The sequence below is a fragment of the Mustelus asterias genome, chromosome 6 (genome assembly GCF_964213995.1).
Source record: "Mustelus asterias chromosome 6, sMusAst1.hap1.1, whole genome shotgun sequence".
Taxonomy (NCBI): Eukaryota; Metazoa; Chordata; class Chondrichthyes; order Carcharhiniformes; family Triakidae; genus Mustelus; species Mustelus asterias.
The window spans coordinates 112,867,859-112,889,038 of NC_135806.1; the positions used below are offsets into that span (position 1 = coordinate 112,867,859).

The 21,180-nt window shown below is 40.3% G+C and overlaps 1 protein-coding gene across 4 annotated transcripts in view; it reads right to left on the minus strand.

Annotated features, from left to right (window-relative positions):
• Positions 1-18,379, minus strand: part of LOC144495084 (KH homology domain-containing protein 4-like) — a 46,276-nt gene extending 27,897 nt beyond the window's left edge. For 2 of the 4 annotated variants that reach the window (XM_078214952.1, XM_078214954.1), the window contains exons 1-8: positions 18,278-18,379; positions 14,071-14,329; positions 10,942-11,064; positions 8,156-8,235; positions 5,918-5,970; positions 4,647-4,801; positions 1,759-1,970; positions 722-782 (exon numbers count right to left, since the gene is read on the minus strand). In XM_078214952.1, the coding sequence (XP_078071078.1) occupies positions 722-782; positions 1,759-1,970; positions 4,647-4,801; positions 5,918-5,970; positions 8,156-8,235; positions 10,942-11,064; positions 14,071-14,329; positions 18,278-18,306 (972 nt within the window). In that variant the 5' untranslated portion in view covers positions 18,307-18,379. Of the gene's footprint in view, positions 1-721; positions 783-1,758; positions 1,971-4,646; positions 4,802-5,917; positions 5,971-8,155; positions 8,236-10,941; positions 11,065-14,070; positions 14,330-18,121 lie in introns of all 4 variants that reach the window. The other 2 variants (XM_078214953.1, XM_078214955.1) reach the window with 1 other exon arrangement.
• Positions 18,380-21,180: the final 2,801 nt, after the last annotated feature.

The window sequence follows — 21,180 nt, forward strand, 5'->3', positions numbered from 1 at the left end:
TTCTCACTTTTCTCTGAAAGAAATGACACAAGGCAAAAGCTCCACAGATAGCAGTCACCTTCCGCTTCGTTCTTAAGTTGGGAGCTTCTAAAGTGAGTAGTGAGTTATTTGATTGTGGTGCTTTCACAGCCACGTCCAACCCCGTCCTTGTCAATCATACATGCAGCTACATAGAGGTTTACAGATTACAATTAGAAGCGGAAAACCAAACAGATTTGCCTCTTCCTTAGCTGATGCATGTTAAAGCCAACTCAACATTCCACTGCTGCCTCAGTTAAGATTGACTGTCATATTTACAAAGGACGGAATATGGAATCTACCTGCTCTGTGCTCTTGTAGAAAATACATTATCAACTTATTGTACGGACACAGGTGTTACTTTCTACTGGAAGACGAAAGCACCACTGGAACGGACACTGAGGTATGGATCTAGATGTGCAATAGTAAAGGACCCCATTCTGATGTGAACAGTTTGTGGGCTTATCTTAAGTGCCAATTTGTCATTTCAGGACTGTTCATTAACCTACAAGGTAGTTCTTATGAGTGTACAATGTTAGGGAATAAAGAGTATTGCATATTGCCACCTTGTACTTCAGAGGGAGGATGGTCTGTTAAGAGAAGAGTCACTTGTACTTCGAAAAATTGCCATATTTCTCTCAACAAAATTAAACTTCCGCATATCTCAGCCAATCTGACTGACTACCAGATCAGGTCTACTCACTGTCTGAAGCAAGTTTTCACAAAGTGTTTTTGCTGATGCCAAGCCTTCTGGTTTAGGATGACTGTGAAAACAAAAAAAAGGCTATGTAAAGAGCAACACATCAAGGATATTTGAATATTATTTTTTCTTAGGTTTGAGATTACAACTTCAATAGAGGAAACATTACTACTTAAGGAGTTGCAGTGACATGTACATGTTTACAGTAAATATAGCGCACTAATGGTTATTGACAAGGAAATAACTATTTTTGTATTTATATATTACATTTCCTTAGAATGTTACAAAGCACTTCACAGCTAATTAATTAGTTGAAATGTGCTCAATGCTATTTTGCGGGCAAATGCAGTAGCCAATTTTATGCTCAAGATCCCTGGAACAGTAATTAGATAAATGATCGGGTAACAGTTTTGGTGACATTAATTGTGAGATGAAGATTAGCCATGTCCCCATGAAGACTGCTCGCTTTATTGGAAAAGTTGTGATCTTTTACATCCACGTACACAAGCAAACGAACTCTTAGTTTCACTTCTCAACCAAAAGATGATAACCAAACAACAGTAAATTGTGTGAAGTTGTGTAGCTGCCATAGTCCCAGATGACCATAAACTACTCTCTCGTTTAAAGGGGAGAGCAGACTGGTGGTGATCTAACCTGAGGATCTCCACACCTCAGGTGATGAGCAAGGTTGAGAAGGTGGGTCTTCATGCCGGTTGTATTGAGGTAATAAATCAGGAAGTTTCTAGACAAAGTCACTACAATTTATACTCGTCATGTCCTGCTCTGGAGGAAGCCATTCAGTCTAATTCCCTGAGAATTCCACTGATCTTCCACTGACTTTTCAGCAATGTTTCCACAATTTTACAGCCAACCTACATTCACTTCACTGACAAATGTATCATTGGAAATAACATTCCTTCCATCAGTAAAAATTAAGCTGCTATAGAATAGCAATGATAAATTACAATGCATTTTTCTTCAGAAATTACTGCTCGTAATTTTTCTAGTTTATAATTTTATTTAAGAAAAAATAGACTTACGCGATATAAATATACATAGGTTCAAATGCCTCCTTTCCAGATGTTGGCTCAAGGAACCCTGACCCTTTTCCTCGGAGGAGAACTTTGGCTCCTGTTTCATTTTGTATATGGTGCAGAAAAGATGCTCGTGGGCCCACCACTTTTTTCTTTGCATTGAATTCTGGAGGAGCATGCTCTAGACCCACAAAGATTTTGTCCTGAACAAAGTTCATCTATAAAATAAATGCATTTCAGTGTACAATATTAAACTCATCAAATACACTTAACGCCCTCTATACTTTACAATACATGTAGAAAATATCTAAAATGAACTTGATTCTAATTAACAAACCAAGCTGAAACCATAAACAGCCTTGATATTTTAAAGTGATCAATTTTTTGGCAAAATCTTCAAGTTTACAGTTTACTGAGGAGCATTTATAAAGATTACAATGCATAATAACATGCCAAATAGCACTGTCCTCCAGGAAGCAAAGCAACAGTCAACAAACATAAGAATATAGTGGTGAAAGTTGCTTCTTGGGTTACTTCTCCAGTTAACCAATTAACAAATTTAGATCATAACCACTGCTACCATTTTTTCAGAAAGCAGGTGCAGGTATTGGAAAGATTCACCTATTGCCATTTGTACCTCCTCTAAACCTTTCTTTTTGTTCATTTGTCCCATTGTCAACCCTTTTTTGGGCCTTAGTTACACACTCATCCCTTTTGTCGTTTAAGTACAATCCCCCTTCCTGGCACAAATGTTCTTGTTCTTTCCCTCCACCATCCTTATCTTCTCCCCACCATCTTTATTTTCCTAACTCTGTACTTGCTTGTAGGCTGATAAATCTCTAGTTTCTTCCAGTTCTGACAAACTGTTGTTTTTCTCTCTCTACAGAAGCTCCCTGTCCTGCTGAGGACATGGACTTGCTGAATATGTCCAGCATTTTGTGATATTACGCATCATTTGAATCATTCATTTCATAGCTCTCTAAGCAACTGAGTAAAAAAGATTAGACACCCCTACTCCAAAATGTCGATTAGGTGAAAAGGTACTCACACCAAATCAAGTTGCTAATTCATAAAGACACAACTAAAAGCAGGATAAAAATTGAAAACCTAACTGCTTCAATTTGAAGTAGAATTGCTTTTAAAATTTAGTGTAATTATTTGGCTGCTGAATTAATCCCAATTGCGCATCCTCCATATTTCAAGGTTTTTAAAAAGAATTGTGGACAAGCTACAAAAGCACAAGTTTCAAATATTTAAGTTATAACTTACATTAACAAACATCAGACACTTCTTCAAACCTGCCTTTTTTGACCATTCTTTTGGTTATCTGACAAGATATCTTCCAATGTAGCTCAGTGTCATATCTTATTTTATAATTTACTTGCGAACTGTCTTGGTAAGCTTTTATTACATTGGAGGTACCATATAAATACAAGTTGTTGTGATCTAGCACCAGTTTTAACAATGTTTCATCAAAACAGAGGAAGCTCTATTTTGCACTTGATTGCGTTGATTGCAAATTGAGATTGTTTGCAGCCAACCTGTATACAGATGAAAGATATTTAATTGCCCACCATCAATGGCCTTCACGTTTAGCACAATTTTAAAAAAGTACAAATTTAACTCCTGATAAAAGGCAGATTTATAATGCCCAGTAAAACTATTTTCATTTACAGAGACAAACTTTGTCCTAAGACCTGAACTGACTTTGCAGCAACAAAGACTATGAATCTTCTTGAGATTATGTATTGAGTGCGCATGGGACTACGGTCCAAGTTGTGTTGTGTCACACTTGGCAATTCTCAGTAATTATGTTAGACCACCTGAACATGTCTTAAACATACCGAAAATTAATTTAGATGTTCAAAAAACAGAGATTCATAGAATTCATAGAAACCCTACAGTGCAGAAGGAGGCCATTCGGCCCATCGAGTTTGCACCGACCACAATCCCACCCAGGCCCTACCCCCTACCCCCACATATTTACCCACTAATCCCTCTAACCTACGCCTCTAAGGGGCAATTTTTAACCTGGCCAATCAACCTAACCCGCACATCTTTGGACTGTGGGAGGAAACCGGAGTACCCGGAGGAAACCCACACAGACACGAGGAGAATGTGCAAACTCCACACAGACAGTGACCCGAGCCGGGAATCGAACCCGGGACCCTGGAGCTGTGAAGCAGCAGTGCTACCGTGCCGTCTATTCTCCCTTCAATGGACTTTAAATATTTAAATTTTGAACCTTAAGGTTAGAATTCCATGCTTGGCATGTGCACAAATGTGCCAGAGTCTCCTGGTGAGAATGATTAGAGCTTTAGCCAAGACAGAGGCACACAAAGCAAATAAGTCTATTTGAAATTCTACAGTATCCAATTTTAAAATCCCTATCAAAGCAGGTTTAACCTGTTTGTTATCCAATTCAATTTGAACAAGAGTATAAACTGCTTTGTATTTTAAATGAAGTGTCTAAATTTTAAAAGTTCTAGCACTGGACTAATACTGCAGAATTATTCTACAGCACAGTCACATCAAGACAAAGCTGTTAAAATTAAATTGGTCAGCAAATTTATGCTTGGATCAGGTATTTGTTAAACTAGTCATTTACAAATAATTCTGTCACTAATATTAAGGCAGCACAATGGTTAGCACTGCTGCCCCACAGCGCCAGGTTCGATTCCCGGCTTGGGTCACTGTCTGTGCGGAGTTTGGTCATGCTAAATTCTCCCTCAGTCTACCTGAACAGGCGCCTGAGTGTGGCAATTAGGGGATGTTCACAGTAACTTCATTGCAGTATTAATGCAAGCCTACTTGTGACACTAATAAATAAACTTTTAAAAAAGCCAGCACAGTAAGCATAGACTATTATTCTGTTTAGCCTAAACCATACATACCCATGACTGTAACTCGGGCAAAGAGTTGTATGGACAGTCATGTTCAGTCACAGGACTGCTCGTTGCAGTAGATGTCACTACAGGTGGAAGGGGTTGTTTGATGGCTTCTTTTGCTAATGCTTCACCAATAATCTCTTTGATCCTATTTACTGCCCCTGAGATGAAAACAAATCAGCTGTACTTGATGCACATCATTTTCTTGGAATAAAAGTTAAACACAAAGTAACTGCAAGTAAAAAACCTCTAAATACTTTCAAAAGGTATTCCCAAATAAAAGTTACTGTACCATCTACTTTATCAAGAGCACCAATGCAATAACTATGACTCAATTAAACAGTGACCTGCTAAACTCCATACACCAGCACAGAAATTGCATCAGGTCTGCAAGATAAAAACCTGCACAAAGGAGCAACTCCTACAACAAATTTATAACATGAATATTTTTATATTAATTATGACCTGAACAATTAACACATCTTCGAAACTAGAAGTCTTCTGACCAAAATGAATACCTACACCATGTGACATCCTCTAACCTCTGGAAAATACCCAAGTGGACAAATTCACATAATTAAAATTGATAAAATACATCATTAAAATCTGTGTTTCCCCAAACTTCTCACAAGTTGTGTAAAAATTATGAAATATACAGTTTTGTATGAAAGTGCTTATTTGAAAACCACTATCTTGTTACACATTTGTCCAAATGTTAATTTTTTTCAAATGAAATAGAACTAAGGCGAGGTGTTACAAGTCCTATGTAGCAGATTTATAGAATGAATAGGTGATCCAAAGACAGATTTGGCCTCTTGCTGTATTAAGTGAGCCAAGTTCATTCTGGGGGCAGTTGCAGGGAGCGGATGCTGCTCCAGAACATGCAGGAGGCCTAGCCTTGACCGCCTCCTAGAAATAGCCCATTGTTTATATATGATCATGACCATGAGAGTCAATGACCATTTTGGCACGATACATGGAAGTGACCAACCCCATAGATCCGTACCCCACTTGACACCTTCACAAGAGAGGAAAATTAGAGGGGCAAAGTAAGAGGATACAAATCAACTTAGAATCTACATTTAGCAAGATCAACAAAGACAAACTTATTTATTTAAACAAAGGATAGTCTATTATTTGTCACAAAGTAGCCAATGCTTTGTAGCTCCAATGGTCACGACACCATTTATAGACTGTAACTAACACCCATGTAACACAAAAATTACTGAAGTTTAATCAGTAAAAATTAGACACATAGCAATTTCAATGAGTCTTACTGTCCACACTCTTCTGCGTCTGTGCCTGTATGCAAAGGTAGAGGGGTCGATCCCTAAAGAAAGAATAATTATTGACTTATTGACTCTATCTATGATTCTAGAGCGCTTTAACTTCAATGTTACTAATGCATTATAATGATACCAAAAATAAAACAGACTAAGCTCCAAAACAAAATGCACAAACTGTACTTCTAGGTACCTGAATTAGTCAATTATCTATTAGTAACAAACAGTTAGGCAAGAAAGCTGTTTTGTAAATAAAAGAATTGCGTTTTATATAGTGCCATTTGCAACATCAGGATGTCACAAATAGCTTTACAACCAATTAAGTATCTTTGAAGTGTAGTTATTGTTGTAATGGAGAAAACACAGCAGACAATTTGCACACAGCAAGGTTTCACGAATGATGTATAATGATGACAGATAATTTGTTTGTGATATTGATATAGGAAAGTATCCTAATTGAGCTAACAATGATTAAATTTCACCTAATGTGCATCTAATTAAAACTACTTTCGAAAAAGCACTCGATTTATATAGTTCTATTCACAACCTCAAAACATCCCTAAGTGCTTCACAGCCAATCAAGTACTTTTGAAGTATAGACACCATTGTACTGTAGGAAACATGATACATTGTACTGTAGGAAACATGACAATTTGCATACAAGGTCCCATAAACAACAAGATAATAATCAAACAATATGTTTCAGTTTTAGTGTTAGTAATGTTGATTGAGGGATAAATATTGGCCAGAATACCCCTCTTTTACAATGATTACTTATTTACAAAGATACATTCTATATTGGTCATTTACACTGCACAAAGGAATATAGAATGCAATTTCAAGGAAGACTTCTCCTCAATTGTCAGTGGATAGCCAGATAAGGATCAATCCTATCAGATATGATGCTGTACTCAAAAAGGATGATGTAGAAGATACACAACAGATAAAATCAACTGGGATAAACACTTGCAACTGCATTACTGCAGCTGGACAGCAGCGCAGCAGCACAGATTTAAGATTATTCAGGTAAATTTAGAATTTCCATGGTCTATCCTGTCTGGACACAGGTGGTGATCACAACTCAAATGAATCAGCAGCAAAAGTAAGGTGGACACGACTCATTCAAGAACCCAGAGGTTGCACTGTGAAGATAGCAGTTTTCCAGAAGGGGTGAAATGAGTTTGAATGCAGGGTATTTTTCATCCAAACCTACCTTGTGATCTTACGAAAATATTACATCTGTCATTAAAAAAATACAAAGTTCTGTCACTTGGTAATACAGAATCAAATATTGCTGAGACAAGTTGCCAAAGAATTTTATCTTGCACTCATCAGGGCAAACGCAAGATTGCCAAATTTTGGCATGAGTTTAAACAGCTGCATGTGTTCTAAGTGAAGGAAAATGAGCTGTCTTAAAAAAGAACTTTGTCCAAGATTGGAGATATATTTCCTTCGACTAATTGTTAAGTAGCTCTGCTTTGATTCCTCTAAAAACCATAGGTAGTTTGCTGTTTCCATTTTGGGGCCTTCAAGGGAAGGGTGGTGGGGGCTGAATTTTATTAAAGGTAGCAAAATACTACGTTGAAATGGTAAAGGTTACTACAACACAATTCGAAGAATTGAAGTCTGCGGACTAAATCTTCCGAGGTTTATTTATTATCATTGTTATACAGCACAGAAAAAGGCCCTTCAGCCCATCAGGTCTGCGTTAGTCAAAGTTGAACCACCCAATGATTCTAATCCCATTTCCCTCAATTACATGAGGATAATAAAACCGAGGGGCAAGTTTCTAAAAAACTTGATTCATTTTTCACATGTCATCGGGTGTCCCAGATGTACATTATACAATATTCTACTTTATAGGCAAAACAACCTAAAGAAAAACAAAAGACAAAACTATTTAATCCCATTTATTCAGCTCCGTTGAAATGAAAATTACGTAAGTGTACATCATATATAAGCTGCACTGCAGTAACTTGCCAAGCTTCCTTCAAAAGCACCTTCCAAACCTACTACCACCTCAAAGGACAAGGGCAGCAGATGCATGGGAACACCACCACCTTCAAGTTCCACTCCAAGCCACACGGCATCTTGACGTGGAACTATATTGAAGTCCTTCACCATCATTGGGAATCCCTTCCTATCAGCTGTGACAGTACCTACATCACAGACTGCAATGGTTCAAGAAAGCTCGGCATCACCTTCTCAAGGACAATTGCAAATGATCCTTACCCTCGTCCTGCCATTTGCTTCGCATCTGCATTCATGTAACGCCCTCTGGTGGAAACAGCAGCACCACTGATTTTGTTTATCTGAAAAAAGAAAATGAATTGCTTAGTATATATCAGATTGTAGCAAACACTATCAGTACACAAGAACACACAAGTACTTATTCAGTGGGGCATTAGGTGGAATGTGGTGTGCCACAAGAATCAATGCTGGAATTAACTGCTGTTCACAAATTAGATTAACAAGTTGGACCTTGTGTGTCATCTGCAAATTTAGAAACTGTGTTTCTGATTCCAATTAGGGGAGGATAGTGAATACTGTGGAGGACTGCAACAAAATACACGAGTATATTAATAAACTTGGAGTGAACAAATTAGCAAATTAAGATGAAGTTGTACATTTTGACCGGAAGAATAGTCACTTATAATTTGGAAGGTGCATGCCCTGATGAGGTATTGGAACAAAGGGAGCTTGGAATACAAACGCACCCATTGCTAACAGTTATGTTGCAAGTTAGCAAGATGATTTCTAGAGGGACAGAACTGGTAAGTAAAGAAGTTATGCGAAGCATGTATTGAACTTTGTGCCGTTCTGGTTGCCATCTTATAAAAAAAGATATAGATGGAGGGGAGAGGATACAGAGAAGATCCATAATGATGATGCCAAAAATGCACAGGTGTACATATCAGGAAAGAACTGACAGGCTGAGTCTCTTCTCTCTTGGAAAGAAAAGGCTGAGAGGTGAACTAATGGAAGTATTTAAAATTATGGAAGGTTTTGATAGAATGAACAAAGAATGTTTCCTCTTGTATGAAGGTCATCAAGACAAGATAGTCACCAAGAAACATTTTTACCCAAGGAGTGGTGAAAACGTGGAAGTTATTACGACAGGGGGAGTGGTTGAATAAATTGTATAGATACATTTAAGAGAAAGCTAGATAAGTATATGTGAGAGATGGAAATAGAGAGTTTCAATAATGGATTTAGAGGAGGAAAGATGGGAAGAGGCTTGAGTGAAGCATAAACACCATCATGGACTGGTTGGGCTGAATGGCCCATCTCTCTCATGTATTCTTTGTGATCTTATATTGCCATTCAAAATACTTAGCATTACAACTGACTGATAAAGCGACGAGGTATCATATTGAGCACATGTAAACTGAAGGATGACTGACAAAAGTATTTTTCAAAATATTGCCAAGGGTGTCAAAATCTTTGGGAGGGTTTAGAGATTTACTAGAATTATACCAAAGTCGAGACACTTCAGTAATGTGGAGAAGCCAGAGGCTGAAACCGTTCTTTTTAAAGCAGAAAGGGTGTTTTCAAAGTGATGAGGAAGGAAGGTTGATTCCCTGTGGCACAGATTTATAAACAAGATTTGTGGAAATTATTTTACATTGCCAGTTAGATGAGCTGGAACACTTACTAGTGGGAGCAAATTCAATGACTTTCAACTGGGAGTTGGACAAATACTTGAAAAGGAAAAACAAGCAAGATTATGGAGTGTTCCCTCTAAGCTGCGCAGTCACATAGCAACCCAAAGGTTCCCGCACAGGCCAGACACAAGCCAGCATCTTAACATCACTGTGTATGCACAGCCATGTAACAAGTCTCAAGGGGTCCGTGCACAAAATGAATCAGCCGCACTCTACAAAAAAAATTAGAGGGCACTTTTGTTATGTGGCAAGAACAGGGATGTGGGACCAATCGGATAGTTCTTTCAAAGCCAGGATAGACAAAATGCACTGAATATCCTCCTTCTGTGTTGCATGATTCTACTTGTCTCTCAGCAATTGATAACACACACAAGGTTTATAATTATTGAATTGTCAAGCATGAGACTCTGCCTTAGCTCATCTACAGCTGCAACTCTCACCCATGCCTAAGTTACCTCTAAATTTGACTGTTTCAACACATCCCAGCCAGCCTCCTACTTTCTATTCTCTGTAAACATGTGGTCATCAAAAGTTACATTGCATGTTTCCTAACTTGCACCAAACTCCAGGTTAAGCAATGCTTAAGATTATAAAATTCTCATGTTTTTCCCTATCTCTGTACACTCCTGCAGCCCTACAACTTATTTTGTTATGAAGTTCTTGTGTGCCCTATTCCATTGCAGAAGCTCATCCCTGCAGTCACCAGAATGTAAAATTATAGACATGCAAATATAATGAAGGGACCCCTCCCACCCGGTTTTGCTCAGCAAAATAGGTTCTTGGGGGCTTTCTGACAGGCAAGTAACCTGGGCAATTTTAACTACCTACCTGCTCGGCATATTTCTTGGGTATGCAGAGACTGGAATAAATAGGAAACTCATTGGAAAATTAGTCTCAAAAAGAGCAATTAATCATAAAAGATTGTCCAACTAACTTTCACATCCAGGCAGCACGATTCTCAAATGGAAAGTTCCTCGAGTATACCTGATTTAAATCGCTCCACAACTGGCAGCTATGCCTTCAGATACCAAGGCTCTAAGCTCTGGAACTCCTTTCTTAAATCTCTTTGCCTCTCTACCCCTCTTTTCTCCTTTGTGTTCCTTAAAAGCTACCACTTTGACCAAGTTACCAGTCAACTGCCCTAATATCTCTTATGTGGCTTGATAATTTGTTTTACAATGCAGCTAAAGGTGTTATACAAGTATACAAGTCGTATTTATATAAACATTTGCATTAAAAGATTTACTTCACTCATTCCAAGTTACTTTCAAATTCTTTAATAATCTCCACTCTTTCATAAACTGAATATAAAATATCTAAAAGGTTAATTTAAGAATCTTGTTAATTACTTACTTCATCTTGAGTGTGTCCTCTCGTAAGTAGATTTCTACAGACAACAGGAACATCATTAATTTCAATTTCAGCAAACACCATATTTTTGTTCTTTAGATGGGACATCGACTTTGAAGACTTTGACTGGAAGGAGAAGTTATCAAGTGAATGGAATTAATTATTTAGGAGTTTTTTGACACAAAGGAATTAATTCCTTCATGCATTGACAAGTTAGTCCTCCACCTAGCACAGCAAATGACACAACATGTAAACTTTATTCCTAATTCATCAGAAAATATAGGTATGCAGTAAGAAAACACACAAAGTGGCTAAGTCTTGAAGGAGAGTTGACTGAATGTCCTGGATTCATTTCTACCATATTTTGATTTGGAACCTGACTCTGTTTAAAAATCAACCAATTGCTTTTCCTTTCAATGGTAACAGTTTCACCTGCTTTCCTTCACCTCAGGACATAGTAGTTGACCAGGATGATCCAATCTCATTGGGGGTCAGTTTCGCTCAGTTGGTTGCACAGTTGGTTAGCTATGCCAACAGCATGGGTTCAATTCTCATACGGGCTCATGAAGGCTCGCCTTCTCAACCTTGCCCCTTGCCTGAGGTGTGATCTTCAGGTTAAATCACCATCAATCAGTGCCTATGGTCATCTGAGACTAAGGCGACTTTATCTTTTAAGAATCTCACTGTTAGGTAAGTGTATGAAAGAATACAGAGCCAAGGCAGTTAAGATACAGAATGCTCTATTGCTGATTCCATATTCATTTCAAGACAATCCCCAGAGCAAGCCTGGGAATCAGAATTCTGTGACAAAAGACAACACACAAATCTGACTTTCGTGCAGGTGACAATTTGTATTTTGCTACATGATCCTTGAAGGGTTTAAAATCACCTAGTTCAGCAGAGTTCCCCTGTGAAATGAGTACAGCACATTTCCCTGTAAAGTTGTTTCTGTACAATTCTCAATTACAGATGGGCTGCACGAAAAACCTGAACTAGGAACAAGGGGACAAAACCACAAGAAGGTAGCCATAACAGGTGTAGATGTTTGGATTGCAGAAGGTATGTAGACATGCTTTATTATTTATCAAAATTAGGCAAGAATATAGAGGCTGTAACTGGTTGAGTATATTCACCTGACATAAACGAAGTAAGAAGTTTAACAACACCAGGTTAAAGTCCAACAGGTTTATTTGGTAGCAAAAGCCACACAAGCTTTCGGAGCTGCAAGCCCCTTCTTCAGGTGAGTGGGAATTCTGTTCACAAACAGAGCATATAAAGACACAAACTCAATTTACATGAATAATGGTTGGAATGTGAATACTTACAACTAATCAAGTCTTTAAGAAACAAAACAACATGAGTGGAGAGAGCATCAAGACAGACAAAAAAGATGTGTATTGTCTCCAGACAAGACAGCCAGTGAAACTCTGTGGGGGTTACAAATAGTGGGACATGAATCCAATATCCCGGTTGAAGCCGTCCTCGTGTGTGCGGAACTTGGCTATCAGAAACTGATAGCCAAGTTCCGCACACACGAGGACAGCCTCAACCGGGATATTGGGTTCATGTCCCACTATTTGTAACCCCCACAGAGTTTCACTGGCTGTCTTGTCTGGAGACAATACACATCTTTTTGTCTGTCTTGATGCTCTCTCCACTCATGTTGTTTTGTTTCTTAAAGACTTGATTAGTTGTAAGTATTCACATTCCAACCATTATTCATGTAAATTGAGTTTGTGTCTTTATATGCTCTGTTTGTGAACAGAATTCCCACTCACCTGAAGAAGGGGCTTGCAGCTCCGAAAGCTTGTGTGGCTTTTGCTACCAAATAAACCTGTTGGACTTTAACCTGGTGTTGTTAAACTTCTTACTGTGTTTACCCCAGTCCAACGCCGGCATCTCCACATCATAAACGAAGTAATCAGAACTATTAGTTATAATTGGATATCAGTGGCTTCAGAACAAATGTATACTTGTGATTGGTGTATACAACTTGCATGAGACAACGAAAAGTATATAATTGCTCATGCTCAAGTGGTCTGTATGCCATCTCACAGAGGTAGACTTCCCTGCTATAGTTTGAATAAAGGCCGATTTAATACTCCAAAAACTTTGTCTGGTCTCTCGAGGGGAACAAAATATGAGTTTGCTGGATAGAAGTGAAGTTCCCTAACAAACCTCAATTCCAGTTCTTCAATCCACAATTAGAGATTGTGGTGAAATGTCGCACTAACATGCGAAAGATCAACAGAAATTCAAAGAAATGGAACACCTGGGGCAATTTAAGAGATCAGAATAGATCAAGACGGGTAATCTGCTGGCCAAGATCATAGAATCCCTACAGTGCAGAAGGAAGCCATTTGGCCCATTGAGTCTGCACCAACAACACTCCTATCCAGGCCCTATCCCTGTTATCCCACATATTTATCTGCAAATCCCCCTGGCACTAAGATGCAATTTAGCATGGCCAATCAACCTAGCCGGCACAGAGGAAACCCATGCAGGCACAGGGAGAACATGTAAAATACACACAGTCACCCGAGGAATTGAACTTGGGTCCCTGGAGCTGAGGCAGCAGTGTTAACCATTGTGCCACTGTGCGCACGTTGTGTTTTTTATAGACAATTCATACATTCAAGTGGGCACAAAGGTTTAATGTTTGAACTGAAAGACCACAGCTTGGATAATGCTCAGTGTCAGCCTAGATAAAATGTGCATACTTGTATTTGGACTTCAACACAACTTTGACTCATCCAAGGCTTTGCATCCAAGTAAAGTGTTAAGTACAGAATGGGCAAAAACACTATCACTTGGTCATTAATTTTTGTACACATGTTTTGTCACCCTCAGAAACAAATTTCCTTCCCTGACTGATCAAGAAGAAAACCTAATGATTTATTGATGCACTGAAACAAGATATAACCATCGACTGAAATTAAATAGAAAAATACATGCAATCATGTAAATATGGAACAGAAATTAAAAATGTATATATTTCGTCAACGTATATACCTATAAAATTTGCAGTATTGTGAAGTGGTATTATACTGTCCAGTGTTAAAATGATAGTATAAAGCGTAACACCTGTATTCTTCTTGTTCAATAAAATGTTAAAAACAATGCATCACTTACTCTGTTACTTGAAGTCTTTGGTAACTTCAGTTTCCCTTTTGCCATCAACATGGCAGTAATTCTAGCCGCGGCGGCAGCAGCTGCATCTAATGCCTCTGATGAAGACGGAGGAGATTGACTGACTGATGGAGGACCAGAAAGACCTCCACCATGAACTGCAACTTGCGGCATTGTGACAGGAAAATTATTCATTTGAGACTCTATCGACACTGCCATTGATACAGGAATTGATCCTGGACAGTCCCATTTACTACGGCGCCTAGAGTAACAAAACATGTTGCTTGTTAATATTACTTGTGAAAATCATTGTTAACTTAGACTACATCATCTCTTTTAGCACTAACCTATCAGTTGTAGCTCCAACACATTTCATGACATTTCTCCTGCCTTGGCAAAGTGCTCCAACCAAATTCGCACAGCAATTTGCATCCAACTACACATGACTTTTTATTTGACAATAACTGAATAAGGAAGATCATGTGTCTGCACTAATTTAACTAATTTCAGCCAAGATGATGGGTGCTACAAATAACCTCAACGTTTCAGGTTAGGGAAAAGACAAATCACCATGATTCATAAAAAATATTTCGTTTTATAACTGCTGCTATAGAGGTCAGGATGAAATCAGTCTCTGATGTACTATCCTCTGCATTCGAATAGTCTGCCAATATGCACCAATGTTCACAAGAATAAAAGTAATGTGGACAAAGAATACTGGACTACAACAGCTCCCATTGTACTATGTTCTAACACAGCAAGGAGTCAATGCCTTCAACACCAAGAGATGCAAAGTTAATTGACAAGATTAAGAGAATAAAAATACTAATGCCAATTTTTAAAAACAAGAAATATATAACCCTTCATAAACTTATTTCTGAGAACTATGGATAAAAATGCTGACTGAACATGCTAGTCTAGACTGACATTACTTTCTCAATGGCGAAAACCCAATATACTTTCACATTCATATCTTAACAGAATCATCAGCTCTTCTCAGGCTACCCCTCGGAGTCGAGGATGACTTGCTTCCACACTCAAAATGAGTTCTCAGGTGACTGACGAGTCCAATGCGTGACCTCGAGTCTCTGTTACAGGTTGGATACACAGTGGTTGGAGGAGCAGGTGGGTGGGGTGCCCGGGTTGCCACAGGTTCCTCTCACTATTGATGCTTGGTTTCAGCTTGCTTGTGGCAAACAGACAATCTAGTCCTAAACTTTGGTCAGTTCTGTCCTACAGATCCACTCTGGCCCAGGTTCAGTTCAACACCACCTCACAGGACCCTAATAAGTCAGAGCTTTCTCATTTCAATCTCATCAATTTTCTTCACTACTCCTTGGGTGTTTAAACCCTCCAGTACCTCATACAAGTGTACATTGCTTGTGAGGTTTCAAATCAGTTCAACCACTGGGGAATATGAATAGGAGAAGAAGCTTGCAGCTGAACCCTAGCTATGACTGTAACATACATTCTGCGCTCTCTCGTTTCCTTCTCTATGAACGGTATGTTTTGTCTGTATAGCACGCAAGGAACAATACTTTTCACTGTATGTTAATACATGTGATAATAATAAATCAAATCAGTCCTAGTTTCAGATAACTGCAAGTACACTTCCATTATACAAGTTTGGGGGTCAAATTATTTGTAGCCAATGCAACAGTAACTGGAGATGTCTATCTGTTTAAAATACAACTTACTGATAAACAAACAGTAAAGCCAACCGATATGGAGATATATTATATTATATGTATATAATTTTAAAATTAGTTCACCCATAATGCTCAAAATTGAGAAAAATATTTTGGAAATGAAGTATATAGTCATTACAGCTAATCTTGCTAGCCAGACACAGGAGAACATTCAAGGCATCATTCCTAACATCAGGATCAGTTTCAGTCAGGCTGGTGGGTATAAACTATTTTTATCAAAGGCCTAAGACAGCTTTTAGTCCAGCAAAACGGAACAGTTTATTCTATTTCCTCAAACTGTTAAGACAGTGAGTTACAATGGCAGACACTGTTTAATGGAAGTAATTTTATCAGAATTCTTCATTTTGAACACCAGTTTAAAAAAAATTGAGATGCAAAGCTCCAGCACAAAGAGCTCTGAAAGAGCAAAACGTGAACAATGTTAATGTATTAGCATGGATAGAACTAACAGTAAGCAAAGAGTGGGGGTAAATGGGTGTTTTTCTGGTTGGCGATCGGTGTCCAGTGGTGTGCCTCAGGGATCAGTGTTGGGACCGCAATTGTTGGTAATTTACATAGATGATTTGGAGTTGGGGGACCAAGTGTAATGTGTCAAAGTTCACAGATAACACTAAGATGAGTGGTAGATCAAAGTGTGCAGAGGGCACAAGGTCTGCAAAGGGATATAGATAGTTTGAGTGGGCAAGGGTCTGACAGATGGAGTACAATGTTGGTAAATGTGAGGTCATCCATTTTGGTAGCAATAACAGCAAAATGGACTATTATTTAAATGGTAAAAAATTGCAGCATGCTGCTGTGCAGAGGGACCTGGGTGTCCTTGTGCACAAATCGCAAAAAGTTGGTTTGCAGGTGCAACAGGTAATTAAGGCAGCAAATGGAATTTTGTCCTTCATTGCTAGAAGGATGGAGTTTAAAACAGGGAGGTTATGTTGCAGCGATATAAGGTGCTGATGAGGCCACACCTGGAGTACCGTGTACAGTTTTGATCATCTTACTTGAGAAAGGATGTACTGACATTGGAGGGGGTGCAAAGGAGATTCACTAGGTTGATCCCAGTGTTGAGAGGGTTGGCTTATGAGGAGACACTGAGTAGACTGGGACTATACTCAGTGGAATCTAGAAGAATGAGGGAGGAATCTTATAGAAACATATAAAATTATGAAGGGAGGCAGGGACGGTGTTTCCATTGGCAGGTGAAACTAGAACTGGGGGGCATAGCCTCAAAATAAGATTTAGGACTGAGTTTGAGGAACTTCTTCAACCAAAGGGTTGTGAATCTGTGGAATTCCCTGCCCAGTAAAACAGTTGAGGCTACCTTTGCCTTTTTAAGGCAAGGATAGATAGATTTTTGAACAGTAAAGGAATTAAGGTTATGATGAGCGGGCAGGTAAGTGGAGCTGAGTCCACAAAAAGATCAGCCATGATCCTATTGAATGGTGGAGCAGACTCGAGGAGCCAGATGGCTTACTCCTGCTCCTATTTCTTATGTTTCATCACAGCCCCCTAACATTGCTGCAGCCTATAAAGTGCATTTTTAAACACTTAAGACTGACCAGGGTATCATTGCTCCATGACCTGTTCCAATTAGATCACTTGTCCATGTTTCAGTAAAGAAAGCATCTACTAAACACGCTGACACCGTCTCCTACGATGAAGGCAAAATACTGTGGATGCTGAATTTGAAACAAAAACAGCTGGCTCTGACAAAGGTCATCCAGGCTCAATGTTGGCTCTATTCTCTCTTCACAGATGCTGTCAGACCTGCTGAGATTGTCCAGCATTTTCTGTTTATTTGACACTGTCTCCTAATCTATTTCTTCACAGAACTTTTTTTTTAGAAATCACCGTACACAATCAAAAAAATCAGTGTAATAGGTCAATAATAATTGGTGAAAGTGGGATAAAATGGAGTTGAGGAAAAGCGGAGATGTAAGATATTTTAAAAGTTCCTCACAAATATGCTTGTGTCCATTTTAGGGTGGCAGCTGCAGACTTGAGGGATTGACAATTTGACATATTTTGGAGCCCAAACAGGATTTGTTTTGAATATTTATCATCAAACCTGCAAATGAGACGACGCTGAAACCTGACAAGTTTTATCACCGTCAAGTTTTAAATACATCTCCCCCACCACCCACTACCACCCCCCGCGAGCACTGGGGGTGGGGGTGGGGGGGTCTCTTCACGGGGATAAACTGCCTACACACATCGGCTAACCGGCTCTTCTCCTCCCGCGGCCCCCCCAACACTAAAAACTGCCCCGGTCCGGTTTGCCCCGGCTCGGTCCGGTTTGCCCCGGGATGGCGCCTTCGACGCAGCAGCTTCTTGTTCAAAAACAAACACACCAACTCGCGTCAACAGCCGCATGGCCATGGCGGCAGCGGCCGCCTCCTCCTCCTGTCCCCCTGCACCGTTCGCCATCTACCAGGCGGCCCTCTGCCTGTTTCTCAATAGGTGAAGGAAGCTGACGCGGCCTGTCGCGCACCACCGCGCTCTCTCACCCCGTCGACTGTGGCGATCCAGCCGACATGGTGAAGCCAGCCGAGCTGAGACTGCGCCAAACGTCCCGCGCCTGATGGGGCAGCGCGTCACCACGTCTCCCTCGCGGCAATGCAGAATGGCCTGAAGTCCTCCGCGCCGCTGGGTGGCGCTGGAGCTACCTGGAGTCCTCCCCGCCGCTGGGTGGAACTGGAGCTGCCTGGAGTCCTCCCGGTCGCTGGGTGGCGCTGGAGCTGCCTGGAGTCCTCCCCGCCGCTGGGTGGAATTGGAGCTGCTTGGAGTCCTCCCCGCCGCTGGGTGGCGCTGCCGACAGTTCTTCCAGCCGCTGGGTCGAGTTGGAGCTGCTCGAGTCCTCCCCCATGACTGGATGATACCGAAGCTGTTTGGAGTCCTCCCCGCCGCTGAGTGGCCCGGAGTCCGCCCTGCGACTGGGTAACGCTGGAGCTGCTAGGAGAGCTGTACACCACTGAGTGGCGCTATCGCCAGTGTTGAGCAATGAAGTCTTAACAAGGCATAAACAGTATTTTGGATTGGAAAAAGGCTTGTGTTTCATTATAGCACCTTTCACAATCATAGGACGTCACATATAGTTTCAAAACCAATCAAGTACTTTTAAAATATAGTCATTGCTGCAATGTACGAAGTACGACCTCAAATTTGTGCACACATTAAACTCCCACCAACAGCAATGTGGTAGACCAGACAATGTAAGATTCAGGGCTAATTATTGGCCAGGGCATTAGGAATAACACCTCTACTCCCCTTTGAAATAGTGCCATGGAGCCGTTCACATCCACCTCATGGGCAAACGGAGCCATGGTTTGATGTTCATCCAAAAGACACCTCCAACAGTGCAGCTGCAGTGCTGCCTGAGTACTGCATCTGTGGTGTCAACCTTGCCTTTTGTGTTCAAGTCCGTGAATTTGGACTAGTTTGAGCCCTCAAACTTATGACTTGGGCACAATGCTGTCAACTCAACATGTGGCATCACAAGAAAATAAAAGGGTGGCATGGTATCACAGTGGTTAGCACTGCTGCCTCACAGCACAAGAGACCCAGGTTCAATTCTTGCCCTGGGTAACTGTGCAGAATTTGCACATTTTCCCCTCTGGGTGCTCCAGTTTCCTCCACACTCCCCTTGCGGGATAAATACCAGGGGTTATGGGGATAGGGCCTGGATGGAATTGTTGTTGGTGCAGGCTCCTACTGCACTGTATGGATTCTATGATTCTAAGATAATTATGAATGACAAAAGCCATTTGAACCATCTTAAGTCATATAAATCATGCAACCCTCCCAGGCAGCTTCCAGTTAAATGCTTCAGGTTTTATCTTCAAAGATTCTATTTTGGAGTTTGCTGCATTTTGTGTGAGGAAAGACTTTGTATTATCTGTCCCTTTGACTAGTTTGAGCGTATGTTCCTTTATCCTACTTTCACCAGAAGGTAAGTTCACATTTGGTTTTCAGGTTGAAAGAAGCCCCATAACTCCACGCATTTACCCCGCTAATCCCCCTAACCTATACATCTTGGGACACTAAGAGACAATTTAGCATGGCCAATCTACCTACCTGCACATCTTTGGGCTGTGGAAGGAAACCGGAGCAACAGGAGGAAACCCACGCAGACATGGGGAGAATGTGCAAACTCCACACTGTCTGAAAATATAAACCTGAAAAATTAATCATGTAACATATGTTTTTTAGTTTTTTATTTTATTAGTGTCACAAGTAGACTTACGTTAACACTGCAATGAAGTTACTGTGAAAATCCCCTATGGCACCTCTTCTGGTACACTGGGGGAGAATTTAAAATGGCCAATGCACCTAACCAGCACGTCTTTCCGACTGTGGGAGGAAACCGGAGTACTCGAAGGAAGCCCATGCAGACACGGGGAGAATGTGCAGACTCCACCGATGATCCAAGCCGGGAATCAAACCCTGGTCGCTGGCGCTAGAGGCAGCAGTGCCACCATGCTGCCCCCCCCCCCTCACTTGTTGCAGAATCTTTTTGTATTTACTCTATAAAGCCTCACTGTAATTGAGTAACTCTATTTGTACATAGCAATATTTTTAGAAAAAGTTGTTCAAGATTAGTTAAGCTTAGATTTTGTAACTTGTCTATTGAAAAGATTTGTAAGACACAGATTTAAAGTAATTTGCCTCATAAATTATGTACTAGATCTTCATAGAATCATAGAAATCCTACAGTGCAGAAAGAGGCCATTTGGCCCATCGAGTCTGCACTGACCACAATCCCACCCAGGCCCTGCCCCCATATCCCTACATATTTACCTGCTAATCCCTCTAACCTACACATCTCAGGACACTAAGGGGCAATTTTAGCATGGCCAATCAACCTAACCCACACATCTTTGGAAGGAAACCAGAGCACCCGGAGGGAACCCACGCAGACACGAGGAGAATGTGTAAACTCCACACAGCCGGGAATCGAACCCAGGTCCCTGGAGCTGTGGAGCAGCAGTGCTAACCACTGTGCTACCGTGCCGCCCTTATAGCAGTTTATTTCTTAAATGAGAATAAAAGAATATTTTAAATCTTTCTAAAAGTGAGCTATGACGATAACTGCAGTGTATTAGTAATTGTCATGGGTTAGTTGCACGATACTTCATGGAGCTGTTTTTACTTCGGGTGATGCAATTATGTCATCAAAATCAAAAGCCAGTTGTTTGAGTAGAACTGGAAAAGGCAGTAAGCTAGCTTATTTTTCTTTTTCCTTGCACTTTCTCCCCTTACCTTTCATCATCAGAAGACATTTCTCTCCCACCCTCCCATTTGTGTTCAGGTCAGATGCAGTGATGAGCACTCATCTCCAAGTCTATTGACTTTGAAGCCACTCACCATGTGCACCGGTGTGACTGGTTTGTTGCTTGATCTTGTCATGAAT